Genomic DNA, 23,435 nt, shown 5'->3' on the forward strand with positions numbered 1-23,435 from the left:
GAGCCAGCCTGGGGCAAACAAAGAGAGAGAGTGGCAAATGGGAGAGAACATTCTCTAACAATGGTGCTGACAAATCCCCACTGAGAGCGTTCTCTATGCTAACTGCTTTGTGCTTCTATAGGAATTGAAATTAGATTTTTAAAAAGAAAAAGGAAAGAAGAAAAGGAAGAAAGGAAGAAGAAAGGGAAAACAGAAATTCTGCCCATTGGACATGCATCTTACTGAAGGAATAAATGAGAAAATATATGGAATGAAGGATAGTACTAGTTTAATAGAGAAAAATAAATCAGAGGAAAGGAAATCTATTGCTTGCAATTCTTCAATAAGAATCAAAAAGACATTTTAATCCAAAACAGGATGTAAAATATAAGTTTTTCTGGAAGCAGTAAGATCTTCAAAGCTTCTTAATCAAGTATAAGGTGCCACTGACTAGCAAGTATACACATTAGAATTTGTCCTAACTTGGGAGTCAAATGGAAGGGTAAAAAAGGAAGAAAACTAGAAAGTGAGCATTCAGACCCAACATCTGGGGACTGGTCAAGCCCACCTGCAGGAGATCAAGGGAGGCTTTGATCACTGAGGATCGTGATCAAATATGACCATTGCAAGTGGCTCAACCCAGCTTTCATCTGCTTGGACCAGGACAAACATGAGCTGTATGGAGAGCACCTAAGCTTTATTGTCTTTGTCCAACATTTATGAAGTCTCTAATTTGTAACACAGACTTTGTTCCAAAGAAACCATATTTCAGGGGACTCATTACCTACCAGTAGATTTATTCTCCACCAAAACCTAAAAAGTCCCCACTCCCTTGTCATTTTGACTCAAGAGAAGCAACCACCCTTGAGAGGACAGGACGTGCTATGAGCAGTTGGATGGGACCAGGCACCCACAAAAGAAGTTCACACTCTACTTACGCGTCTCATTGACAGCTGGAATCCTCAGGGTGGCCGCTGCAGAATTCCCAAGAGAATTATAAGAAGTCACAGACACCCAGTAGGTCTCACCTCCCAGGTACAGCTCACACTGCTGGGTGGTGGTATTAATTATCTGTGTGAGGTTAGTGTTGTTTTCTGGAAAGTATGATAGGATGTAGCCAAATGTTTTCTCCAGGACTGGGGCTCCTCTTGCTTTCTAAAGCCAAAGGAAACACAACTTATTGCCAACACCAGAAAGGAAAAAGGCATTGAGACAGTGAGAAGTGGTGAACAGAGGTTGGGGGTAATGTTAGCTCTGAGATGCTGACCTACAATCAGGGAATTATCCTTCAGTGATGAATACATACCCTGCTGCAGTGATATTAACCTTCAAGTACCAGAAGAAGGGATTTGCTAAAAGGCATCTTGGTACCTTTCAGCCTTTAGCATAAGCCCAATTTCATGAGACTAAATGAGGAGAATGCCCAAACCAGTGTAAGCAACACACCTCCAAGTCTTTCCCTCCATCCCACAAGGCAGTCGCCCTGAGCAATCTCAAGCCTGATCTGGCCCTGACTAACTTCTTCCTGGAAGCCTGGAGGGCTAGAGAGTACCTGTGCCTTTGTCTTTCATCTCCACACCTCCTACCCCTGAGGATACAGCAGGCTTCCCTAGACCAGGCACCCTAGCCAGGCATCCAGCTGAGGACTAAGTCATTCTGGTCTGCCCTACCAGTCCCAGACCCTTGGTCAAAAGCCAATATGAGGGGGTGGAGGGGCTCCAAGCCAAACTCCCAATTTTCAGCCTTGAACCTGAACCTACTAACCAGATGTTTTGCCTAGTAGTCACCATACTGAGTATTTCCCAGGATTTATAGGGATTCCCAGTGTTTTTGTTCTCTCTTGCTGATTACAAACACAGATGGAGAAGAATGACTGGGTGTGTAGTCAGTCAGGGCTTTAGAAGTCACTTTGGCCCATTGCCTTCCTTATTCAGGAATTTCCTTTACACAGACCACAGCATAAAAGACCAGATAAAACACTATTAATGACTAATATGCTTTTCTCTCTCAAGAAAACCTGTTCTCTTTTTAAAACCACAGCTTTGAGATAAAAATCATATTCTATAAAATTCACTCTTCGAAAGTGTATTAGTCCATGGTTTTCAGGATATTCATAGACTCGTGCAACCATTAGCACTATCTAATTTTAGAGTATTTTAGTACTTTTTTTTTTTTAACCAACTCAAATTCTTAGAAAAAGCTCTCCTGTCCAGGCAAAAGAAAAGCCAGTCCCCAGGCAAGGGGAAGTAGGAGGAGGTCATTGAAGCTGTCTTGCCTACTTCACAGGCTGGCTTACTTGATCCTTTCCCACCCCTGTGTAGTTAAGACCATATGTGGGTGTGTGTCATTGTTTATCTCCCTAAAAATTAATTATTGTGAGAGTCATCTGTTTCCACTCTTGATAAAAGAAATCCCGGCGTCTGGGATTGATTCTCAAAGATTTCCCAACCCTGTCTGCTGCCTCTACAACCTGAGGGTGTCCCCTAGGGTGTGAAAGGAGAGGGACAAAGGCAGGGGGTGTTCCAACCCTGAATAATTGGAATTGAGATGTCACTTGGCTAACCAGAGTGATTTCTCCATTTTCAAAAGGATTTAAACTTGTCTGAACTTCAGCAAATAGGGGATTATTTAATGAGCATTATCTTGAGAATTTTGGAGACAACTTCTCCCAACTTCCCATCTTTTCTCTCCTACATCCCATGAAGTTTTTCCCTCTCTGTTTGTCCATTTCCTTTCCTACTTATTACCTCTCCCCCTCCTTTTCTGTCCTCTCCTACTTCCTTCTCTTATTACCTCTTCCTTTCTCCTCGTTCCTCACTCCCAGGCCTCCACCCTATATAGGACCACATGGCCCCTCTTCTATCTTTGCACCCCAATATCCTGGTTCTTAAAGGGACACATGTGCCAGACATGTTGGCAATGACCTCAGGACACTGAACTGACCCCTGTCAGTGTTCCTCTTGGGTGTGTAGGGAGAGTCTTCACACCGGGTTCTAGTGCAGCCAGTTGGGATGGCTTATGGCAAAAGGTCACAGTGCCTCCTGTATTGTACTTCATAATGGTCCTAAATGTTAATGTTTCAGACCAAAGAGGGACCCAAGGTCTATAATGTGCATCGGGACATCTACAAGATGACCTCTGGGGCTCTTCTGAGCAGGGCAAACATTGAGATTTGAAGCATCATAAAGCCCTCTAGGAAAGGAAATTCGGGAGGTAAAATTTCAAGAATTATAGTGTTCACAGGGATAAAAGACCAAAGTTTTTGTTGTTGTTGTTGTTGTTATTTGTTTGTTTAAACAGGAAAAAAACAAAGAAGAACTCAAAGGAAGGTCACCTTCCAGAGCAACTGCACTGGCCTCCTTCCATCCACCTCAGCTGGTCTCAGGACCCTCCACAGATCCAGGCCATCTGGAACTGAAAGGAACAAGATAGGTGCTCAACTTAGAAGGGAATTGCAATAGGAGATGGGGAAAGTTTGCTGAGCTACTGGGTGAGAAAGGCAATGGAGAAGAATATGCTGGAGGGAGCCAGCTGAGGACGGCAGCGTGAAGAGATGGCAGCCTTGCAATGACCAACAAGGTGGTCTTCATTTTGTGGTTGAAGAACTGGAAGGAACCAAACTTAAAAATAAAACTGCTCATCCTGGCATGCAGTGGTGCATGCCTGTAATCCCAGGAAGGCTGAAGCAGGAAGACTGAAAGTTCAAGGCTAGCCTGGGCAACTGAGACCTCAGCAATTCAGCAAGAACCTGTCTCAAAATAAATAATAAAAAGGACTTGGGATGTAGCTCAGTGGCAAAGTGCCCTGTGTTCAATCCCAGTACCAAAAAACAAAACAAAACCTGTTCATCCCCAGTGCCAAAGGAAGGAAGGAAGAAGTGCACTTGGTCTGATAACTTAATGAAAGAGAAAAAGAAAAGTACAATACAACCCCATTGTAATATAATTGATCCCCCAAATCTGGATGGAAATATGTCTATAAAGCTGGGAGTGACACAGATAATTGATAAGAAATTATGTATATATAATTTATACCATGTGTATGTCCAAAAAGAATGAACTTGAGTACTTATAATGGTATAAGATGTAGGGGGGAACAAAAGGAAAGTAACAAGGAAATAATCTTCACTGTTCCTAAATTTTTATTTTATCTATTTATTTATTTATTTAGCTGTACTGGGAATTGAAACCCAGGGTTTTACACATGCTGCATAAGCATTCTATCATTGAGTGAAATCCTTTTTCTTTTAGTTTGAGACAGGGTCTTGCTAAGTTGCTGAGATTGTCCTCAAACTTGCAATCCTCCTACCTCAGCCTCCACAGTCACTGGATTACAGGTGTGTGTCATCACACTCAGATACTGAGCTCTAAATTTAATGCTGGTCTTCCCAGCAAGAAAAGTAAAAAAGAATAATTTCTCATAACCTGATAAAAAGAAAACACAGAAATTCATATGAAGAGATTATTGTTTTCTGCCTATGGACACTAAGTTCATAAATAGGATTTATCTCAAAAAGGACACAGGGTGACAAAAAGACCCAAAACTGCAATCCCAGGTGAGTAAAAGCATAGAAATACAATACAAACATTTTTCTCATGGTTGTCATCTATAAAACACAAGGGCATAAATTCTGAGTCAACTTGTTTCAGTAAAAACACAGTCTGAGAGTATAGGTTTCCAATGATCTAACTATACAGGGACAAAATGTTCAAAAACAAGGAATTTACATTTCACTTTCTCTCTGGACTATTTCTCTCAAATGTCTCAAGCAAGTTCTGACAAGGGATGGATCACCGGCAATCTGCAGTTCAACGCTCCGACACGTACCTGCAATGTAAAAATGCTGACCTGCTGATTAAAGAATGACCTACACACTTCAGCCAGGAGAGGCAAGCAGAAGGTACTAAAGAAATGTTCAGGAGACTAGTGGCCTACAATTTGGAGCAGAGAGGAAATGAACCTAATGAAGAGATGCAGCTGTTGCTCTCTGAATCCTTTCTTGAGGAAGTTATGTGGCTGGGATGCTATATTAGGTCCACAAAGAATGAAGCCTACCTCTAAGGCCAAAATCTGAACTATTTTAGTACTGAAAGACTGTCTTCAGGGATCTTTTTAACTTTAAATGATTGGGATCTTATAGTGAAATGAGTATCTGCAACTAAAGACAACCTTATAACGTAGAAAAGTACACCAAAGGGCAATTAAGTAGATAACTTGTTTTGTCATCAAGGGAGAGTCACATTTCTACAACTACTCTTGCAGAAACAAAAGTATGAGTAACACAGGCTAGCTACTAGGGTTAGCATCTCCCAGTGAGATCTATTGTAATTTCATTTAAACTGCTTATAAGGTGATTGGAGCTGTTTAGACTTCACATGTGACTTCACCTGAATTCCACTGAGGTGTTGCCTTAAAAGCTCTCCCAGGAGTTTTCTATTTCCCAACAGTCTTTGTTGAATGACAAGACAGAACAGCCAATACTCAACTTTCCCAGGAAGAAACAGGCTGGTTTCAGCCTGTCTATAAGACAAGTGAGACATAAGCGCAGGTAAAGCCTCTCTCAGAGACAGCCTTAGTATAGGCCCACAAAACCATCAGACCTTCAAAGGTAACCCACAGAATTGGAGGGACTTGTTCTCTTTAATTTGCAGAATTTCTCTGTTCCAGTCATGTGGAAAGTCAAATTCAGGGATAATAATATTGGGAGTAAGAAAGAAAATTCTAAACACAAAATGATCATTACAATCCAGTCCTAAGTAGTCATCTCAAGGATAAATACATAAATTGATTATTAAATAATCATCCCAGGCATTTTGACTTTTTTATTTTTGATTAGAAACCTTAGTGAAATTCTCCTTAGATTTATCTCATGGGCAGCCACTTAGTTTTAGTAGACAGCAATAATGAATGAGTTTAATTGAGCATTTTCTTCTTTCATTGAGGCCATTATTTCTTGCAGATATCCAAATAGATTTTCCATCAGATGCAGTTTTTAGTAAAAAAAAAACTGCCTGACTAGCATGTAAATCTTCTACAATTATTACAGTGAACTTTTCATTGACCATGAGTTGATAATGAATTTATAGTCTAACCAAAGGGTAGTGGGAGTAGTAACTCTGCATTTGTGGGGGAAAAAATTGAATTTTTCCAAGTCCATCAAAATACCTATGTATTCTAAGGCATCAATTGCCTGGACTGATTTAGAAACAATTAGATGTTGTGCTGTGGGGATACAATATGGGTATCCCCTCAACCAATAGCAAGCAGATACATACTGATGCCCTTGCTAAAGACCAAAAATAATAACAACTATCTTTTAGTAAGCATCACTATATTAAGCATTTTACCTGAATTATTTAACCCCAAATCATATATTTCATAATCCTCATTTCTGAAGCATAAGTAATTGCCCAATATCACAAGCTTCTAAATAATAAAGCTAAAAATTGAATCAAATTATACCAGTATCATTTAGGAAGTAGATATTTAATGACAAAATGTAGGTATACAGCCCTATTAATATGATGAAATCCAAGAGAAAATAGGTAGTACCTCACATTTAACTTAGAATTTTTCAAATAATTAGATTTGAAATCATATATACTAGACAACTAGCATTTCACTGTAAAGTAGGAAAACAAAGGGTTTATGAGTTGGAAAATCAGAAATTGGGATTTGCTGGGAGGTTGGATATGCATTTTCTTCAATTTCCTCTGGGATCCTGAAAATGCTGGGGGAGGGGGAGCCAATGTTCTTTATGGGTAACTTTGACAAATAAGCGTTGATTGATTTAATTAGCAAACGAGAACACCAGCATCAAGTGTTTCTGCAAATTACTCTTAACCAAGCTTGCTGAGCTAATAGATCACATGAAATTGTAAATCTTGTTTCTGACAGCAAAACAAGTTGAGGAAACTGACATTAGGGAGTGGCTGGACTGTGAAGAACTTACCAGACTTGAGACTCTGAGCCATAAAGGCACCAGACAAGAAGAGTGACAGGCACAGAGAGAAGTGCTAGCCAAGGGCTGGGGTTGTGGCTCAGTGGTAGAGAGCTCAACCACCACATGTGAGGAACTGGGTTTGATCCTTAGCAACACATAAAAACAAATAACTAAAATAAAGGTATTGTGTCCAGCTATAACTAAAAATATATATATTTTTAAAAAGTGCTGGATAAAATACCATCCCACCCAAGTAGTACTTAATCACCAAATTACCTGCTGAAAGGTGTAGCAGAGAAAAGATCAATGATATCCTGGGGCTTCATTGTAGTATTTTAAAGGGAGAGTTTAACTAAAATATAGACAATATGAACTATTTCAATAATACCACTGGGCCATTTTTTTATTGTGCAATTTATGTGCTGTTTGATATTTGTAAACTATTTTATTTGTATTGATTAGACATTTAGAAATGACATATATAGAATGTCAATATGTGCCAAATGTATGTAATTTTTAGTTTACATTAGGTCCACACCTTGGTTTTTTGTTTGTTTTGTTTTGTTGGTACTGGGGATTGGGCCTAGGACACTCTTCCACTGAGCCACATCCCCATCCCTTTTTTTTTCTTTTTTTTTAATATTTGTTTTTTAGTTGTAGTTGGACACAATACCTTTACCTCACTTATTGATTTTTTTTAATGTGGTGCTAAGGATCGAACCCAAGGTCTCACACATGCGAGGTGAGCGCTCTACCACTGAGCCTCAATCCCAACCCCCCCCCATCCCTTTTTATATTTTATTTAGAGACAGGGTCTCACTGAGTTGCTTAGGACCTCACTAAGTTGCTGAGGCTGGCTTTGAATTCATGATCCTCTGCCTCAGCCTCCTGAGCTGCTAGGACAACACATGGCCCATACCTTGTTTTAACATACATTTTTATTTCTTTAAAATAAATAAATAGGGCTGGGATTGTGGCTCAGTGGTAGGGCACTCACTTAACTGTGCTGTGGGGATACAATATGGGTATTGATTTTTATCATCACATAAAAATAAATAAATAAAGTCATTGTGGCCACCCATAACTAAAAAAAGTTTTTTAAATAAATAAATATTTTATACATATAAAAAAATCATGTGTGAGGCACAGTTCTAAGCACTTAATGGTTTGGTATTTTCTATGATTTTTTTCTCCATATTACTAAAGCAATGTATATAAGAAAAGAAGCTCAGAGTGAGAAGAGCTTTTGGAGGATGTCTAACCCAATTCCCCATTTGCAGCATATGTTCTTAAACCATAGCCACTAAGGAGAAGTCCAGGCTAAGCATGAACATCCATTGGGGAATACAAGACTCACAAGGGATCAGACCATTTCCGGAATCCTATCACACGGGTAATCTGCCAAACATCTGTTAATATCAACTTGGTCTCATGGGAAATTCACGCAGGAGCCAGAGGAATGAACTGTTGGACCCAAGTAGAAGCTGAATCCAGATGTTATCTAAGATCCCCATGGAACTTGGCTATCTTGTCTTTTTCCTTCCCTTTCTGTCATTAAAGGTGATTTTTTCCCATTTCATTAGTTATACTTTATATTTTTAGTAGTAGCTTCAGGATTTAAAATATATATCTTTTATAAACTTCTTCAGGTAGAATGTAAGAACCTTATAAGAACATTAAAGAAGAGATCTTTTGCCTTTGGGATACAAAGATGCTAAGGTAACTAACATCCTCATATGAGCATAGCTTGCTTCCAGGGGCTCAGTGGGGACTATAAGTGCTGTGGAGAGGGAACATGAGGATTCTCCAGGGCTTGGGATCACAGGATTCCATGATTCTCAAGCCTGGCACTTGACAAAATCTACCAGGTCTAGGCAGAGACAGCCCTACACCAGAGCACAAAGACAAGGAATTATAGAGAGCAGCTTGCCTTCTTCCTCGGTTAGTCCCATTTTTTCTTGGCTCCAGTCACTCCAAAAGTATGATCCTTTCACCATACATCGCATGGCTATGATGTATTCTGTGAAAGCCTGCAGCCCTGTGAGGTTGTAGACCAGATCATCACTCTGGAAGTCGACTTCCACCTGCGAGACAGAAAAAGCTCTCAGCTGAAATGGGGGCAGCACATCTTCCCTTTCCACATTTCTGCTTCACTACTCAATGCTCTCTTACCTTTCAGAACTAGAAACAGTGTATCTCTGATTTTAAAATACATCATTTTCATAAATAAACCTCCACACCTGCCTGGGGACCTAAATAGATGTAATCACCCCAAGAACCACCACCTCCTTCCCCATTTCCTGTCTCTGAGCTTGGGAACAGAGATTTCCATCTCTGGGCCTGGTGAATGATGTTCTAGAAGATACAAGGCAAAACTCCATGACCCAGGGCAAACTGGGCCTCAGCTTAAACTCAGAGGTGATTTCAGTACCTAGAAATACAGTTTCACAGATCAAGGGGGTTAGAGACCTTGGCAGCATCGAGGTCAATACCCTCAGGTCAGGGTTGAGACCCAGGAAAGTTAAGTGACCCCAAGACAACCTCAGCATTTGTGACCAGTGGAACTGGAACCAGAACACAAGTTTCTTCACTCCCAGTTTCTTTCTTTTACCCCAATATTCCATTACAAATGATTGGTCTTGGAGTAACCCATCAAGCTGCTTAAAGTCTCAACAGCCTGGATATATAAATTCATTTTGACACTCTCTTGGGAAGAACAATGGCCAATTAAATCAGTTCCCTTCTCTCAATCAGTGTCACTTTATCATTAGCAAAATAAAGGTGGTGTTTTATAAAATTTCTAAAAGTCCTTCTGGAGCCAACCCTCCTTGAAAAACTAAAAATCTATTTTTTTTTAATTTCTGAGCACAGACATTATTGGAACAATGAAAATGGTTAGCTGTTAGTTTATTAAACTTATATTTAGTTGATTAATAAAAACAAATTTCACTAACAGGATGTCCATTTTATTAATACCCAACCAGCAAAAGAGGGAAGTTCTTACATGTATGTAACAGCTGTGAAAGGAAGTAATTAATTATAGTCCTTGGGTCTAACTGTAATTGGGCAAAAGAAGAAAGTGTGTCTGTGATAGAGAGCTGAGCACCCCAGCTACAGAGGGACTTCTGAAAGCCCAATCAAGTTGGGGGCAGAGGAAGGAGGTAGGACTTAGAGGCAATAATAGCATTTTCACTGTTAAAGCCCAGGCTCCTGGAGCATCCTCTTCCAAACAACCCCAGGAGATACTATGGCAACACACTAAGGTTACTGGGAACAAAACTTGAGACAATCTGTCATTCATAATGGGGTTATAAAAATAATTCTAATCCATATGCCAACTGTAAGGAGGTCTAATAATGCTCTATTTTACTTTTTATGCCTTTTAAAATGCAAAATATTTGCGGACACAGTGCCTATAATCCCAAGGGCTCAGGAGGCCGAGGCAGGAGGATTGCAAGTTCAAGGCCACCCTCAACAACTTACTGAGGTCCTCAGCAATTTAGCAAGACCCTGTCTATAAATTTAAGAAAAAAAGTTTTAAAGTGCTGGTTGTGTGTCTCAGTGGTTAAGTGCCCCTAGGCTCAATCCCAGTACCCAAAAATAAAAATTAAAAAAAAAAACAAATATTCTTTTTAAATCTTTCTTAAAATAATCTTCCTAATTTTTCCTTCAGCACACACTTGGACTACTTGGTACTTCTCATCATGCTCAGGCTGAGAAAGCTTTGCCTCATTTAATCACTTAAACCTGCTGTTCCCAGCCCCGGCTACAGAAAAACCAAAACAGGCTGTTCAGTCTTTTCAACACTTTGCCTTTAAGGTAAATTGCCTTGGATTTATACCTTGGCTTTTGTCTAGTCGAGGAGCTATTGGCTCTCCCAGACTCCAGGCCTTCATACACAGGCTTAGATCTAAAGCCTCCCCATCTCCACCCAGGCCTTGGAATCCTACCAATACACTAATTAACTCCATCAGATTTGTTTCTAAGTCTATGCTCCGTGCCAAATCCTAGCTCACCCAAAGTGTTTGTCATAGAGATGAGTCAGAAGTTTTGGTGCAAAGCCTAAATCAAACTCTTTAAACAGTCTTGAGATCCTTTTCTAGGATATCCACATGGCTTCTAGGATGTCCACATGGCTTCATCATAAAAAAGGGGCAAACCCTGCGACAAGAACCGCAGGAAGGTTTGGAGGTTGCTGAAGTGTGGTCACATGAATGACAAACCTGGAATCAGAAAACTTGGGCTTAGGTTTGCAACTTGCAGACCCTGTGATTTTGGTTTATTAATCTCTCTACATCTCAATTTCCTAATCTATAAGTGAGGATAGCAATGCCTCATGTATAGGATATTTGCAAGAATTAAATAGGTGACACATAAGAAAGCATTTTGTTACCCATATAATATCATACAAACATGGGTCTTCTTATATGGCCACGATGGGATTTTAGAATTAGTTTTACATGGTTTTGTTTGGTTAAACTGATGTTTGTTGAACACAGCCATGTGACAAGCAAAGGAAAAATAAAAATGACAATCAAGGTACCTGCATTTGAGTTTACAGTCTACTGAGGGGCGAATCTAATGAGTTTAAATGTGTTGATTGTTAAGTGCCATGACAGAGACTTACAGAGGAGGGGAACCTCGCTCAGACCCTAAGAAAGAAATATATCTCATCTAAGTTCTGAAAGATGAATAGAGGGGCAGGAGCACAGGTACAAAAGCAGAGGGTGTTCTAAGCAGAGATACAGAATAGGGAGACAGTGTGCTGCAAGGAAAACAAGCAATCCAGAATTACTACTGAAGTAAGCGCAAAGTGAAAGACAAGGTTGGAGGGTAGGTGCGGCCTGGTCTCAGAAGGTTAAGGATTTGTACCTTTTTCCATGAGTGGGAACCATTAATATGAGGCTGGAGTGGGTTGGGTTGAGCTTAGCTGGGTCTAGAACTGAGGAGACTTGCTTGTGTTTGAAATCTGAAAGGAGAGAGTGAGTACTGGATGCTCTCTCTCCAGGAGAGTAGAAGGAAGGACATCTCACCTCATAGACAGAAAGAGAGGAGGCAAAGATGAATGCAGATGTGGGTGACTTTGTTAAAGGGTGGAGTAAAGAATGCCAAGAGTTGGAGCAACTTATATTTGTTGGCCTCACTTAGTGTTACACATAGTTGAGTAATTTGTCAGAGTGACATAGGCTCTGGTTTGTTTCTTGCTGAATCCTGTCTTAGAACATTTTGTGACTCTAGGACCCTACCAATAGAAAGAACTGGGGTGGCTAGTCAGTGCTGGTTGTGTGGCTGAACCACCCCACAGTTCCTCAGGTTTGCTAAGTCTATGGCACTGGGCTTAAAGGAAGATGAGTTTGTGCTGTGCTGAAGCCTGCTCTGCTTAGGGGCTCCTTGAACTATAAATTGGTGAGTACAATGTCATATAGTCAGGTTCAGGGAAGAAGGTTTCAGAGTTGGCTCAGAAAGGAAGCAGAAAGGGGGAGTGGCCAACATCATTCTCTCTGAATACAGGACAATGAAACTTGACAAATTTTCTTTTCTTAAAGCATTCTAGAATAGGATAGAACACAACAGACATCATATCTGAGGGTTTCTACTAGGAAAGGGTCTCATGATAGCTTCCTGGACATGATAAAAAATGACTGTCATGGTAATCAGGTGTATTCATAGAAACCTGAGTAATGATTACACTCAAAAAAGGCAGCATTGGGGCTGGGGTTATGGCTCAGCAGTAGAGTGCCCCCCTAGCATGGGCAGGACCCGGGTTCGATCCTCAGCACCACATAAAAATAAAAGTATTGTGTTGTGTCCATCTACACCTAAAAAGTAAATTTAAAAAAAAAGAAGGCAGCATTGATGTCCCATTGATGTACCACAGGGCTCTGATGCAGTTACTACTTTTTTTTAATGATTAGATAAAGTCATAGAATTAAGTTATTAAATCTGAAGTAAGTTTATCATGTATTAAAAAGGAAGTAAAATGTTGAAAGTAAGTTTGGGGTAGCAGAATAAAGGTTCCAAGTGGAGTGACACGATGAATAAGGCCAAAATGAAGAAATTCAATAGGAACAAATACAGCATTTGAATTCAGGTTAAAATCTAACAAATTACTGGGTATGGTGGGGTCCACCTTTAATCTCAGAGACTTGGGAGGCTGAGGCAGGAAGATTGCAAGCTTTAGGCTCTAAACAACTTAGTGTCTCAAAATAAAAAATAAAAAGGGCTGGGGATCTGGTTCAGTGGAAAAGCATGTCTAGGTTCAATTCTCAGTACCAAAAAACCAAATTGTACAATAGTGAAGATGTGTTTTTCTAGCAAATTTTGTGAGAGGGGAAAAGTCTTAAAGACATCTCCATAATGTGAGGTGGTCACCAAAAAATGAAGGATGATATAATTTCAGGCTGGGATGAAGGAAACAGGAGAATATCTTCTGAACCCCAAGGTAAGAAAAGGTTTCTTAAAACATAAAAAGCATTAAGCATAAAGGAAAAGTTTGATAAAAGTTGACATGATCAAAATCAAGAAGTTCTGTTCATCAAAATTCATCATTAATAAGAGAGCAAAAAGGCAAGCTGAGGTGAGGCAGAACATCAAGGCAAAAGGGTGTGGCACAGGAAAGCTGCTCAGATCATGGCAATCAGGGAGAGAGAGAGGTCCACTCACAAGGGACAAATTATATACCCCAAAGACACATCCCCAGTGACCTACCTCCTCTAGCCATATCCTATCTGCCTACAGCTACCACCCAGTTAATCCATTCAAGTGGATTGATAAGTTAAGGCTCTCATAACCCAATCATTTCACCTCTAATCTTTCTTGTTTTATCTCACACATGAGCTTTTAGGAGATTTCTCATATTTAAACCATAACACTTGAAATATAGTCAAGAAAAAATTATTTAAATGAGTGAAGTCATTTTAGAATTCTATAAATGAATCTTAAAAGCACAATATCAAGAGAATAAAACCAAACATAAAAAATACAAATTGCATAGATTCAATTTTTATGTTCCTCATGTATTTCTGCTGGGCACTTATACAATAGTGGGCACTCCTTAAATTATATTTTTCCAGAAAGCTGGCATAATGGTGAAATATTAAAAGCAAATAAATGATTACTGTGAAAACAGGATAGTAGTTAACTGTAAGGAGAGAGAGTGTAATCATCAGAAAAAGGTAATCAAAGGGTTCTGGAATGCTGAAAATGTTCTATTCTTGACTTTGGTAGCTTTTACATGAGTGCCGACTTAATAGTAATTTGACAAATGCAATATATGTTTTGTTTACTTTCCAAGAGGTGTTATGCTTAAAATTTTTACTAAAGGTTGGAAAAAAAAGAAATGGTCAAACCATAGCGTATCTGATAACCAACAGACCTAGAAACAAACCAAGGTAGAAGGCAAAAGTAAAATTTTCATTCTTTAATGTGTCACTGTGCTCAGACTATAATACACTTGTGGTAAAACACCTATCCAATCTAAAAGATGTGAATAAACAACTGAAAAGTATAGTTCTTAGAATGTTACTTTTCTATTTACAATGTAAAAAGTTAAAAATATTCTTGATCAACAAAGTTGTCAATGAATCTCTTCCTCAGGTCCTCTAATAGAAATATTATAAAGGTATAACTTACCCAATGGGTACTATTGATTGTCCTGAATCGAAGCATGTATTTGAAATTAGATGAAGAAAATAACGAATCATGCCATTCCCATTTTATTTGCATCATTTTTTTGATGCCCGAAATTGGTTTCACAGAAAGAATCGTAGGTGGTTCCATTTTCACTGAAAATAAAAATCGTACAATTCTCATATTTGCAAGAAAATGAGATGCTAATAACATAAAGCCCAAACTGAAAGCACAATAAGCCTAGAAAATAAATAGTAGTACACATTTTGCTGTTTGCTTTATGCAGATGGCATAGCAGGGAAGTGCAAAAGGAATGACTCAACCGAAATTAACTCCAAAAAAGGATTACCTAATGAAAAGAGGATTATTCCTGAGATTTTTCTGCAAATAAGTCTTTTACTGATTGGGTCATATCTTATGCCAGAAGGGAGGCAAATAAATAAAAATAATAATCAAGACAAACTATAGTTACACAATAAACTACAACAGAAATTTAAAGAGAGATTATATACCAGAAACTAAGCTATTCCCTGTATTTACCCTCCTCTTGGCCTCCCTCTCCTTGATCCCCATGATTAAGGAAACCCCATTAGAAAGAACTTCTCATTTTCTTTTCACACTGCAAATCTTCTAGCCCCAATTTTCTCTCTATGGAAATGTGTGTTGTTCTGATTATAAAAGTAGCATGTGCTCAAATTTTTTTAATACACAAAATCAGGAAATTCTTCAAAACATGTTTTTTTTTTTAAGTTTCATAATATCTACCTTATGGATAAATGAAATTTATTTGACCACTTCTCTACTATTGTGCATTCATAGTGTTTCCAGTATTTTGTTTAAAGTTCCTTAATGACAGAGGCTAGTCTTGATCACAAAGTCCAGAATTAAAACCTGGCACATAGCCAGTATCAAATACTTGATAAGTGAATGAATAAACGGGTAATATATGAATCTTCCTCTAACATCTCTAATTATTTCCTTAATTCCCTTAGAATTGATTGGCTGGTTTTACAAAAGGAAATACAGATATTTAGGTTAACAGCCACACAGTGCCATTTTGTTCCTAGAAACTACATCAATATCAGTTTCCATCAACAGTGTGTGAATACCCATCTCATCACACCCTAAAACTAGCTAGAATTTAATAGTACCATTGTGGATTTGGAAAAGCAAAATCCCTAGTTAGGGCCATATCATTAAAACACTGACTGCATTAAAATATTCAGAAATCTTTTAGTGACTACTCAAAAAATACTGTGTATTTTTTATGCCTGAACTAAAGGGTGACCAAATATATGACCACTCTATAGGTGGAGCTATAAACAATAGACATATTAAGTATTTCCATAAGATTACTGGTATTTAGGGAACACTTCATAAGTATTCTTGCAGGTGAATCATTTTTTCAATTCCTCTCAACCACATAACAAAGATGGCCATTTTACAGAGGAGATTTAGAAAAGGTAAATAAATTTCTAGTAACAACTAAGATAACACTCATTTATATCTATGCCAAAGTTCCTGCCTATATTTATTGCATTAAACTGTTTTTAGTCAGAGTAAACACAAATTCCTGTTATATAACCATTCAACTAATCAACTCTATCACCAAGGATATGTTAATTTTTTCCTGTGATTAAAATGGCTCTCAAAATAGTTCACTAGGAACTGGTGTGTATTGAGTCACATAAGCAAAATGGTAGACTAGGAAACTCCAAGTTTTTGTTCCTCCATGGAAACATTGAAAAAAAGAAAAACAAAAATGGACAGAAACTGAGTAGACTATGCTTGCAGGAACTCTGGAAACCTATCTGAGGTTTATACTAACCAATCTAGAATATCCAATCAAGAAAATGTCACCTTCAGAAAGGTAGGAAAAAAGTTTTATGGCAGTCTTATTTGCCTTGCTCCACACTGTCTGTGTTGTGTCAGTGGTCTTGGTAGAAAGGAGATGGCAACCCAGTTCCTAATTCCCTTCCTCCAACTGGAGGGAACAGAGTAGACCTTATTTACCACATTCTAACCTGTCTGAAGAAGAAAGGGCTGGCCTCTGTTTTGCCTAATTTGAATCTCAGGTTGGAAAAGTGTCAGGATCAGCTCATGAAAGCTATAGAAGGACTTCACACTTGTAGAAGCCTGGGGCAAGAAATTATGTAGGGAAACATAAAATAGACAATATAAGGTCCTAAAGAGAAGCTGAGTAAGATTCTTTGGAAAATTAGATCATTCAAATTTTGCTCTGTTGTATAGGATAATTAGGAGAGTAACATGAAGACTCAGACAAGAAGCATGCTAAGAAAAGACCCAAGCAGACTGTAAACTTTCACCTTGGATGGATCCCAAAACTCATAGCAAGCCTAGCTAACCTGTGAAAGACTGTCCCAGTAGAGTCAATATACAAACACTAGGAGAGGTGGCTATTGTTTCAAATATTAAATTTTCAACAATAATAAAAATGAAAAGAAATACAAAGAAACAAAACATGTCCCATTCAAATAAATAAATTAAAGAAACTGTCCTTAAGGAATCTCAAACATCAAACTCAGTAAACGAATACTTTAAAATCATTGTCTTACTTGTGCTCAGAGCTAAACAAAAACATGGACAAATAACTAAAGGAAATCAGAAAAACAGTGTATGAACAAAATAAAAATGTTGAAAAAGAAGTTATAAAAAGAAACAAAACAAATTCTGAAACTGAAAACTTCAATAACTGAAAATTTTAAAATTTGGTAGAGTGATGCAAGAGTAAATTTGAACTGGCACAAGAAGAAATTAGCAAACTTGGAAATAAGAAAATTGAAATAACTAAATCTGAAGAGCAAAAAGAAAAAAGAATGAGGAAAAGTTAATAGAACCTGAGAGACATGTGAGACATGATTAAGCAGGCCAATTATGCAATTGAGAGTCTCTGAAGGAGAATAGAGAAAGGAAATGTCACAAAAATTATTCAAAGAAATAATGGGGAAACTTCCCATTTGATGAAATACATGAATCTACAAGTCCAAGAATCCAAAAAAAATCCCAAGTAAGATAAACCTAACTAAAAAGACCCACAATTAGACAGTAAAAAGAAAACATTATCTCAAAAGCAGCGAGAAGCAACTCATAAACAAGGGATATGTCATGATACTATAAACTGATTTCTCAACAGAAATCTTAGAGGCCAGAAGGCAGTGGCATGGTATATTTAAAGTGTTGGATTTTTTTTTAAGTTGTGTGTGGTACTGAGGATTGAGCTCAGTGATTCCATGTGCTAATGATTCCAGAGCTATAGCTACCTCTGAGCTACACCATCAACCTTTTTTAAAAATTATATTTCGAGAAAGGGTCTTGCTAAGTTGCCCAGGCTGGCCTCAAACTTACAATCCTCCTGCTACACCCTGAGTAGCTGAAATTATAGATACATGTCTTTGTACCCTGAGTAATTGAAATTATAGGTATGAGCCTTTGCACCCAGCTTTAAAAACAAAAAGAAAAATTTAAACTGGGACTTCTGTATCTAATAAAACTGTTCTTCAAAACTAAAAGAGAAATTAAGACATTGCCAGATAAACAAAAGCTAAAGGAGCTTATTACCAGTAGACCTGTTCTAAAAGAAATGCTAAAGGGAGTCCTTCAAGTTGAAATAAAGGGATGCTAGACAGTAACTTGAAGCCAGTTGAAGATGGAAAGACCTCTGGTACAAATGAATACATGAGCAATCGAAAACAATTATTATTATGATTCTGGCTCATAAGTCCTTTTATTTTACATGGGACTTAAAAGACTAAAGCATTAAATTAATTATAAATCTCTATTAATGAGTATCTATGATATCCATGGCATCAAATGGGGAAGAATTGGGAAGGCATAAGTTCTGTATGCAATTCAAGGTAAACATGGTATCAATTCAAATTAGATGATTATAAGTGTAGGTGATATATGTAATCCTCATGGTAACCACAAAGAAATTATTATTTATAGAATATACACAAGAGGAAATGAGAAGAAAACAAAAACATGTAACTACAATAAATCAACTAAATGCAAAGAAGGCAGTGATGAAGGAAATAAGAGGCCGAAAAGCTACAAATCATACAGGGAAAAGAATAAAATAGTGAAAATAATTCTCCTTTTTCAATTACTCTAAATGTAAAGGAACTAAACTCTCCTAACAAAAGGCATAGACTGGCAGACAAATTCTTTTAAATGATTCAATTGTATTCTATCTACTAGAGACTCACTTTCAATCTACAGTCAAAAGTTAAGTTGAAAGTAAAAAGATCAAAATGGCAGGAGGGGTTTCATGAAAATAGCAGGGAGGCCAATAGAGTAGAGGAAGGGGATCCAGAGGTGGGAGGGAAAGAAGAGGTACTCAGGAATGTAATTGACCAAATTATGCTATGTGCATGTACGTAAATGTGAAGACAAAGCCCACTATTACATTCAATTATAATTCACCAATAAAAAATACTTCTAAGAAAAAGACATTCAATACAAATAGCAACCCAAAGAGCAGAAGTAGGTATATTTATATCAGACAAAATAGACTTTAAGTTTTAAAAAGGACACATATTAAACATAGCAAAAGTTTGATTAGTCAGATAACTTATGACAGAAGTTAGACTAAAGTATACCCCAGCATTATCTATGGGGGGAAAAAAAGGTTTAAACAAAACTACCAGTGTAAACCTAAGTGGTGGGAGACGTGTTTCAGCTAGAAATCAAACTATTTTCAATTGCTCTTAAAGCACTGTCATAATCCCATCCAGTTGAATTTAAATACAATTCTAATTACAAATATATTATTGTTATTTATTGTATGCTTTTCTCTCATAAAAGGAATCCAAAAAATATTTTACTACTTAGCAACACTTTACCAGAACCTAGAAATAGATAATAAAACAGGTTCTTCAGAGATCAATTTTATAATTCTAGATTTTTACTATTTTAGACTAAAATTCTTCCATACTCCAAATTTAAAGCAGTGGAAAGTTACACAATATTTAAATAGATACTAAATATAGTCAAAAGAGATTAGAAAATTTTGTTTAGTTTTCTTTGTAAACCAGGAATATATATAAAGAACTCATAAATTTCAATAAAGAGGCAATTCAATTAAAAATGGGAAAAGAATATGAAGTAAAATTTCTCCAAAACCATATATGAATGGCCAAAAAAATATGAAAGATGCTCTACATCCTTAGTTTTTGGGTAAATGCAAATCAGAACCATAATAAGATTGCATTTCACACCCACTAAGATGACTATAATCAAAATGAGGGACAACAGTTATTGTTAGTGTGTCTGTAAGGATATTGAGAAACCACAGCCTTTATAAATGGATGAGGAGAATGTTAAATGATACAGCCACTTTAATAACATTTGGTGGTTCTTCAAAAAGTTCTCTATCATATGACTCAGCAATTTCACTAGATATATATCTAAGAGAATTAAAACACATGCTCACATAAGAATTTTTACAAAAATATTCATAGCATTATTATTCATAATAATGAAAAAGTATTAAGAACCAAAATGTATATTAATTGATATATGGATAAACAAAACGTGATATATCCATCCAGTGGTATATCAATCAGCTGTAAAAAAGAAATGACATGCTACAGGGTGACAAACCTTGAAAACATTATTTGAATGAAAGAAGGCAGACACAAAAGGCCACAGAATATATGATTCTATTTATATGAAATGTTCATAATAGGCAAATCCATAGAGACAAAAGGTAGACCCGTACTTTCCTGAGGATGGGGAAAAGGTAAGTAAAGGATTGGGCACTTGCTACCCAAAGGGTCTGAAATTTCTGTATGGTATAATGAAAATGTTATGAAATAAACAGTGGTAGTGTTTGTACAACTTTGTAAATATGATAAAGACTACTGAACACTTTAAAAGGTGAACCTTATGTTATGTGAAGTATATCTCAATAAAGTAGTTATTTAAAAATTGCAGGAGTCAGTAGCAGTGGCACAAGCCTATAATCCCAGCAACTCGAAAGGCTGAAGCTGCAAGTTCAAGGCCAACTTCAGCAACTTAGCAAGACCCCTCTCAAAACAAAACAAAAAAATTAAAAAGACTGAGGATGTACTTCAGTGGTTAATCACCCGAGGTAAAATCCTCAGTACCAAAAAAGTAAATAAATAAAACACAGGAAAAAAGAGTCTTTAAAAAAGAATTGTAAAAGGTCAGAATTAGTGAGACATTTTTTAAAATAAGAGTTTTACTCTTCTTTTATGAGCAACAATAATTTGTAATGTGTTTAGGGGAGGGGTCTTTTTGTTTATCTGAATTCAATTTATGTAACAAACTGCAAGAAGAAATCAGTGACCAGATATTTCTTCTCATTCCTTTTTTTCTTATTTAGCCAATTAATTCCTTCCTTGCTTGCTTTCTTCTCACTTTCTCCCTCACTCCCTCACTTCTTCCTTCCCCTCCTCTTTCCCTTGACTTTTTTCTTCCTTCTTTGATAAGAAAATGAGTTTTCTGAATATCCATAACACATACCTACTATTCCCTTGAACTTTGCATCTACAAATACATCTTTAAAGAAAAAAGAAAGAGAAGCGTAATTACTCAATAAAGACTATCTAAGAATGTCAAAGAACACTTACCTATGTCATTTAAGGTCCAATGTGTAATATCAGATGTAGCTACACCATCTTTATTTTCAGCTTCCACTTTAATGGTGAAGAAATCTGGGGGTGTTATAGTTGGACGGAAAAAAGAACACGAAGCACCTGTCGAACTATTGGCTTTACAAATGTCACGTTTTTTTCCAAAAGAGCTTTGAAGGAAAAAAAAAATATTCAATGTGAGGTTAGTATAGTATTTTGGAAATGTAGTCATACTTAATATATTAAGCAGTATTTTTTAGTTTTACTCTGGGTTCCTCTTGAGGTCCAGGATGTTCTTTTCTTGGCTCAGGATTTGGTTTCCTTCTGCTTCAAAGAGAGGTCAAAGTTACCTGCTTATTTTCTCCTGAGATACTATGAGCCTTCGAGACCTCCTTGGAAACCCTGTGAGCCCACTTAAAAGCCAATCATAATGCTTTTCCTATTGGCAAGAAATAATGTATTGGCCTCTGAAATTCCAGATTATAATTTTGAGGCTTTATTATTTTTTAAAAGTCAAAGAGGATTTGTTAAATAAATTATGGTGGACATATAAGTAGGATTTTAACCAATGCTTTTTAATATATCTATATTTACTCATATGTAAAGATGGCTATATTCTGTTTTTGGTGAAAAAAAACCAGATGCATATCAAATTTGTAATGACCACAGTTGTATCAACATACATATTTATGTAACTATTCTAAAGATAGCTGGAAAGGCCCTAGTAAAAATGTTAAAGTTGTCACCTTTGAGTATGTGATTTTTTAACATTCTTTATGTTTCAAATTGGACTTTTATCACTAGCATATATTGTTTTCAGAAAACTCATTAAAACACATAGATGGCCAGGTGTAGCAGTACAAACTTGTAATCCTGGCCACTGGGGAGGTTTATATAGAAGGATCACAAGTTCAAAGCCAGCCTCAACAACTTATCAAGGCCCTAAGCAACTTAGCAAGACCCTATCTCAAAATAAAAAATAATGAGGGCTGGGGATGTGACTCAGGGGCTGAGTGCCCCTGGGTTTAACATAGATGATGATGATAGATAGATCCTATCAAGTTGTAACTTTTACCTATATTAGCAGGAATCAGATGGGTGAGTAGAACCATAGCAAACATGATTCTGGGAATTGCAAAGGAGATAGAGACAAACATAAAAGGAAGTTCAACATGTAATGTGCCAGCGTCTGCTGGGGTAAGAGAAAGGAAAAGAGCTTATTTTTTTGTGGTGCTGGGGATTGAACCCAAGGCCTTTTGTGATTGTGAGGCAAGCACTCTATCAACTGAGCTATATACATCCCCAGCCCAAATCATAGAATCTTGAAACCAGAAAGGATCTCAAGGATTTATGATAGTTGTTACACCATGAAAAATGTACCCTCAGGGTAGCATTGTAGATGCAGCCTCTGAAAGCAGATTGATCTCTGTCAAAACTACTAAACACTACTGCAGTAGCCCCCAAACTGCTGTAGACAATTTGTGATGAATGGGCAAGACTGGTTTCCAGTAAAACCTTACTTGTGGACACTGAAATTTGAATTTCATTATAATTTTCATATGACACCAAGTTTTCTTCTTATGATTTATGCTTTTGACCATTTTGACAACATAAAACAATTGTTAGCCTGTGGGCCATATAAATACAGGAGATGGGTTGTGTCTGACCTGCAGGCTAATTTCCCCACCTCTGCTGTACTGTCTGATCCTTTACAGAAAGTTTACTGAGTCCTGTTTGAAAGCATTGATCTGACATAGATGCTCATTGATACATTGATACTGCAAAAAAATAGTGTTTGCCTTTTCCCTTTCTTTGTAAAACAATAAAAGAATTTCCCTTTCAGGACAAGATCTTCTGCTTAAAAAAAAAAAAAAAAAGTTTGGAACCATAGGCTCTCTTTTTAAAATGGAGAAGACAGTAGTTCATCTTGCAATGGTCCCAATATAAGTCCCTTTATTTTTAGGGGAACAAGAAGAAAATAATGTTTTATGAGCTATTTTCAACATTTTTTTAAAAGTACACATATAAAAACATCTAACTTTTGACTGGGATGATGATTTTTAATTATAGAAGTTTTATTCTAATAGAAACAGAATTAAAAGGGATGCTTTCAGTAGTAAAGAAAATTTGGGAATCATTGTCCTGGTGGAATTCTGTTTAGGGTTATACAATAAATTAGTGGCAGACTGAGGTAAATCCACTTCTCAGTGCTAGATCATAGCTCCACTTACTCTATCTTCATCCATGAAGAATGGACAGTTGTATAA

General features: G+C 37.2%; 1 protein-coding gene across 1 annotated transcript in view; it reads right to left on the reverse strand.

Annotated features, from left to right (window-relative positions):
* Il31ra (interleukin 31 receptor A) overlaps positions 1-23,435 on the reverse strand; it is a 46,394-nt gene that overhangs the window by 19,386 nt on the left and 3,573 nt on the right. Inside the window, exons 3-7 of the mRNA XM_027938178.2 lie at positions 21,166-21,338; positions 14,555-14,706; positions 8,853-9,006; positions 3,314-3,393; positions 918-1,134 (exon numbers count right to left, since the gene is read on the reverse strand). Of these exons, the coding sequence (XP_027793979.2) occupies positions 918-1,134; positions 3,314-3,393; positions 8,853-9,006; positions 14,555-14,706; positions 21,166-21,338 (776 nt within the window). The remainder of the gene's footprint in view (positions 1-917; positions 1,135-3,313; positions 3,394-8,852; positions 9,007-14,554; positions 14,707-21,165; positions 21,339-23,435) is intronic.

Source organism: Marmota flaviventris, chromosome 5 (genome assembly GCF_047511675.1).
Source record: "Marmota flaviventris isolate mMarFla1 chromosome 5, mMarFla1.hap1, whole genome shotgun sequence".
In the NCBI taxonomy this organism is placed as follows: domain Eukaryota; kingdom Metazoa; phylum Chordata; class Mammalia; order Rodentia; family Sciuridae; genus Marmota; species Marmota flaviventris.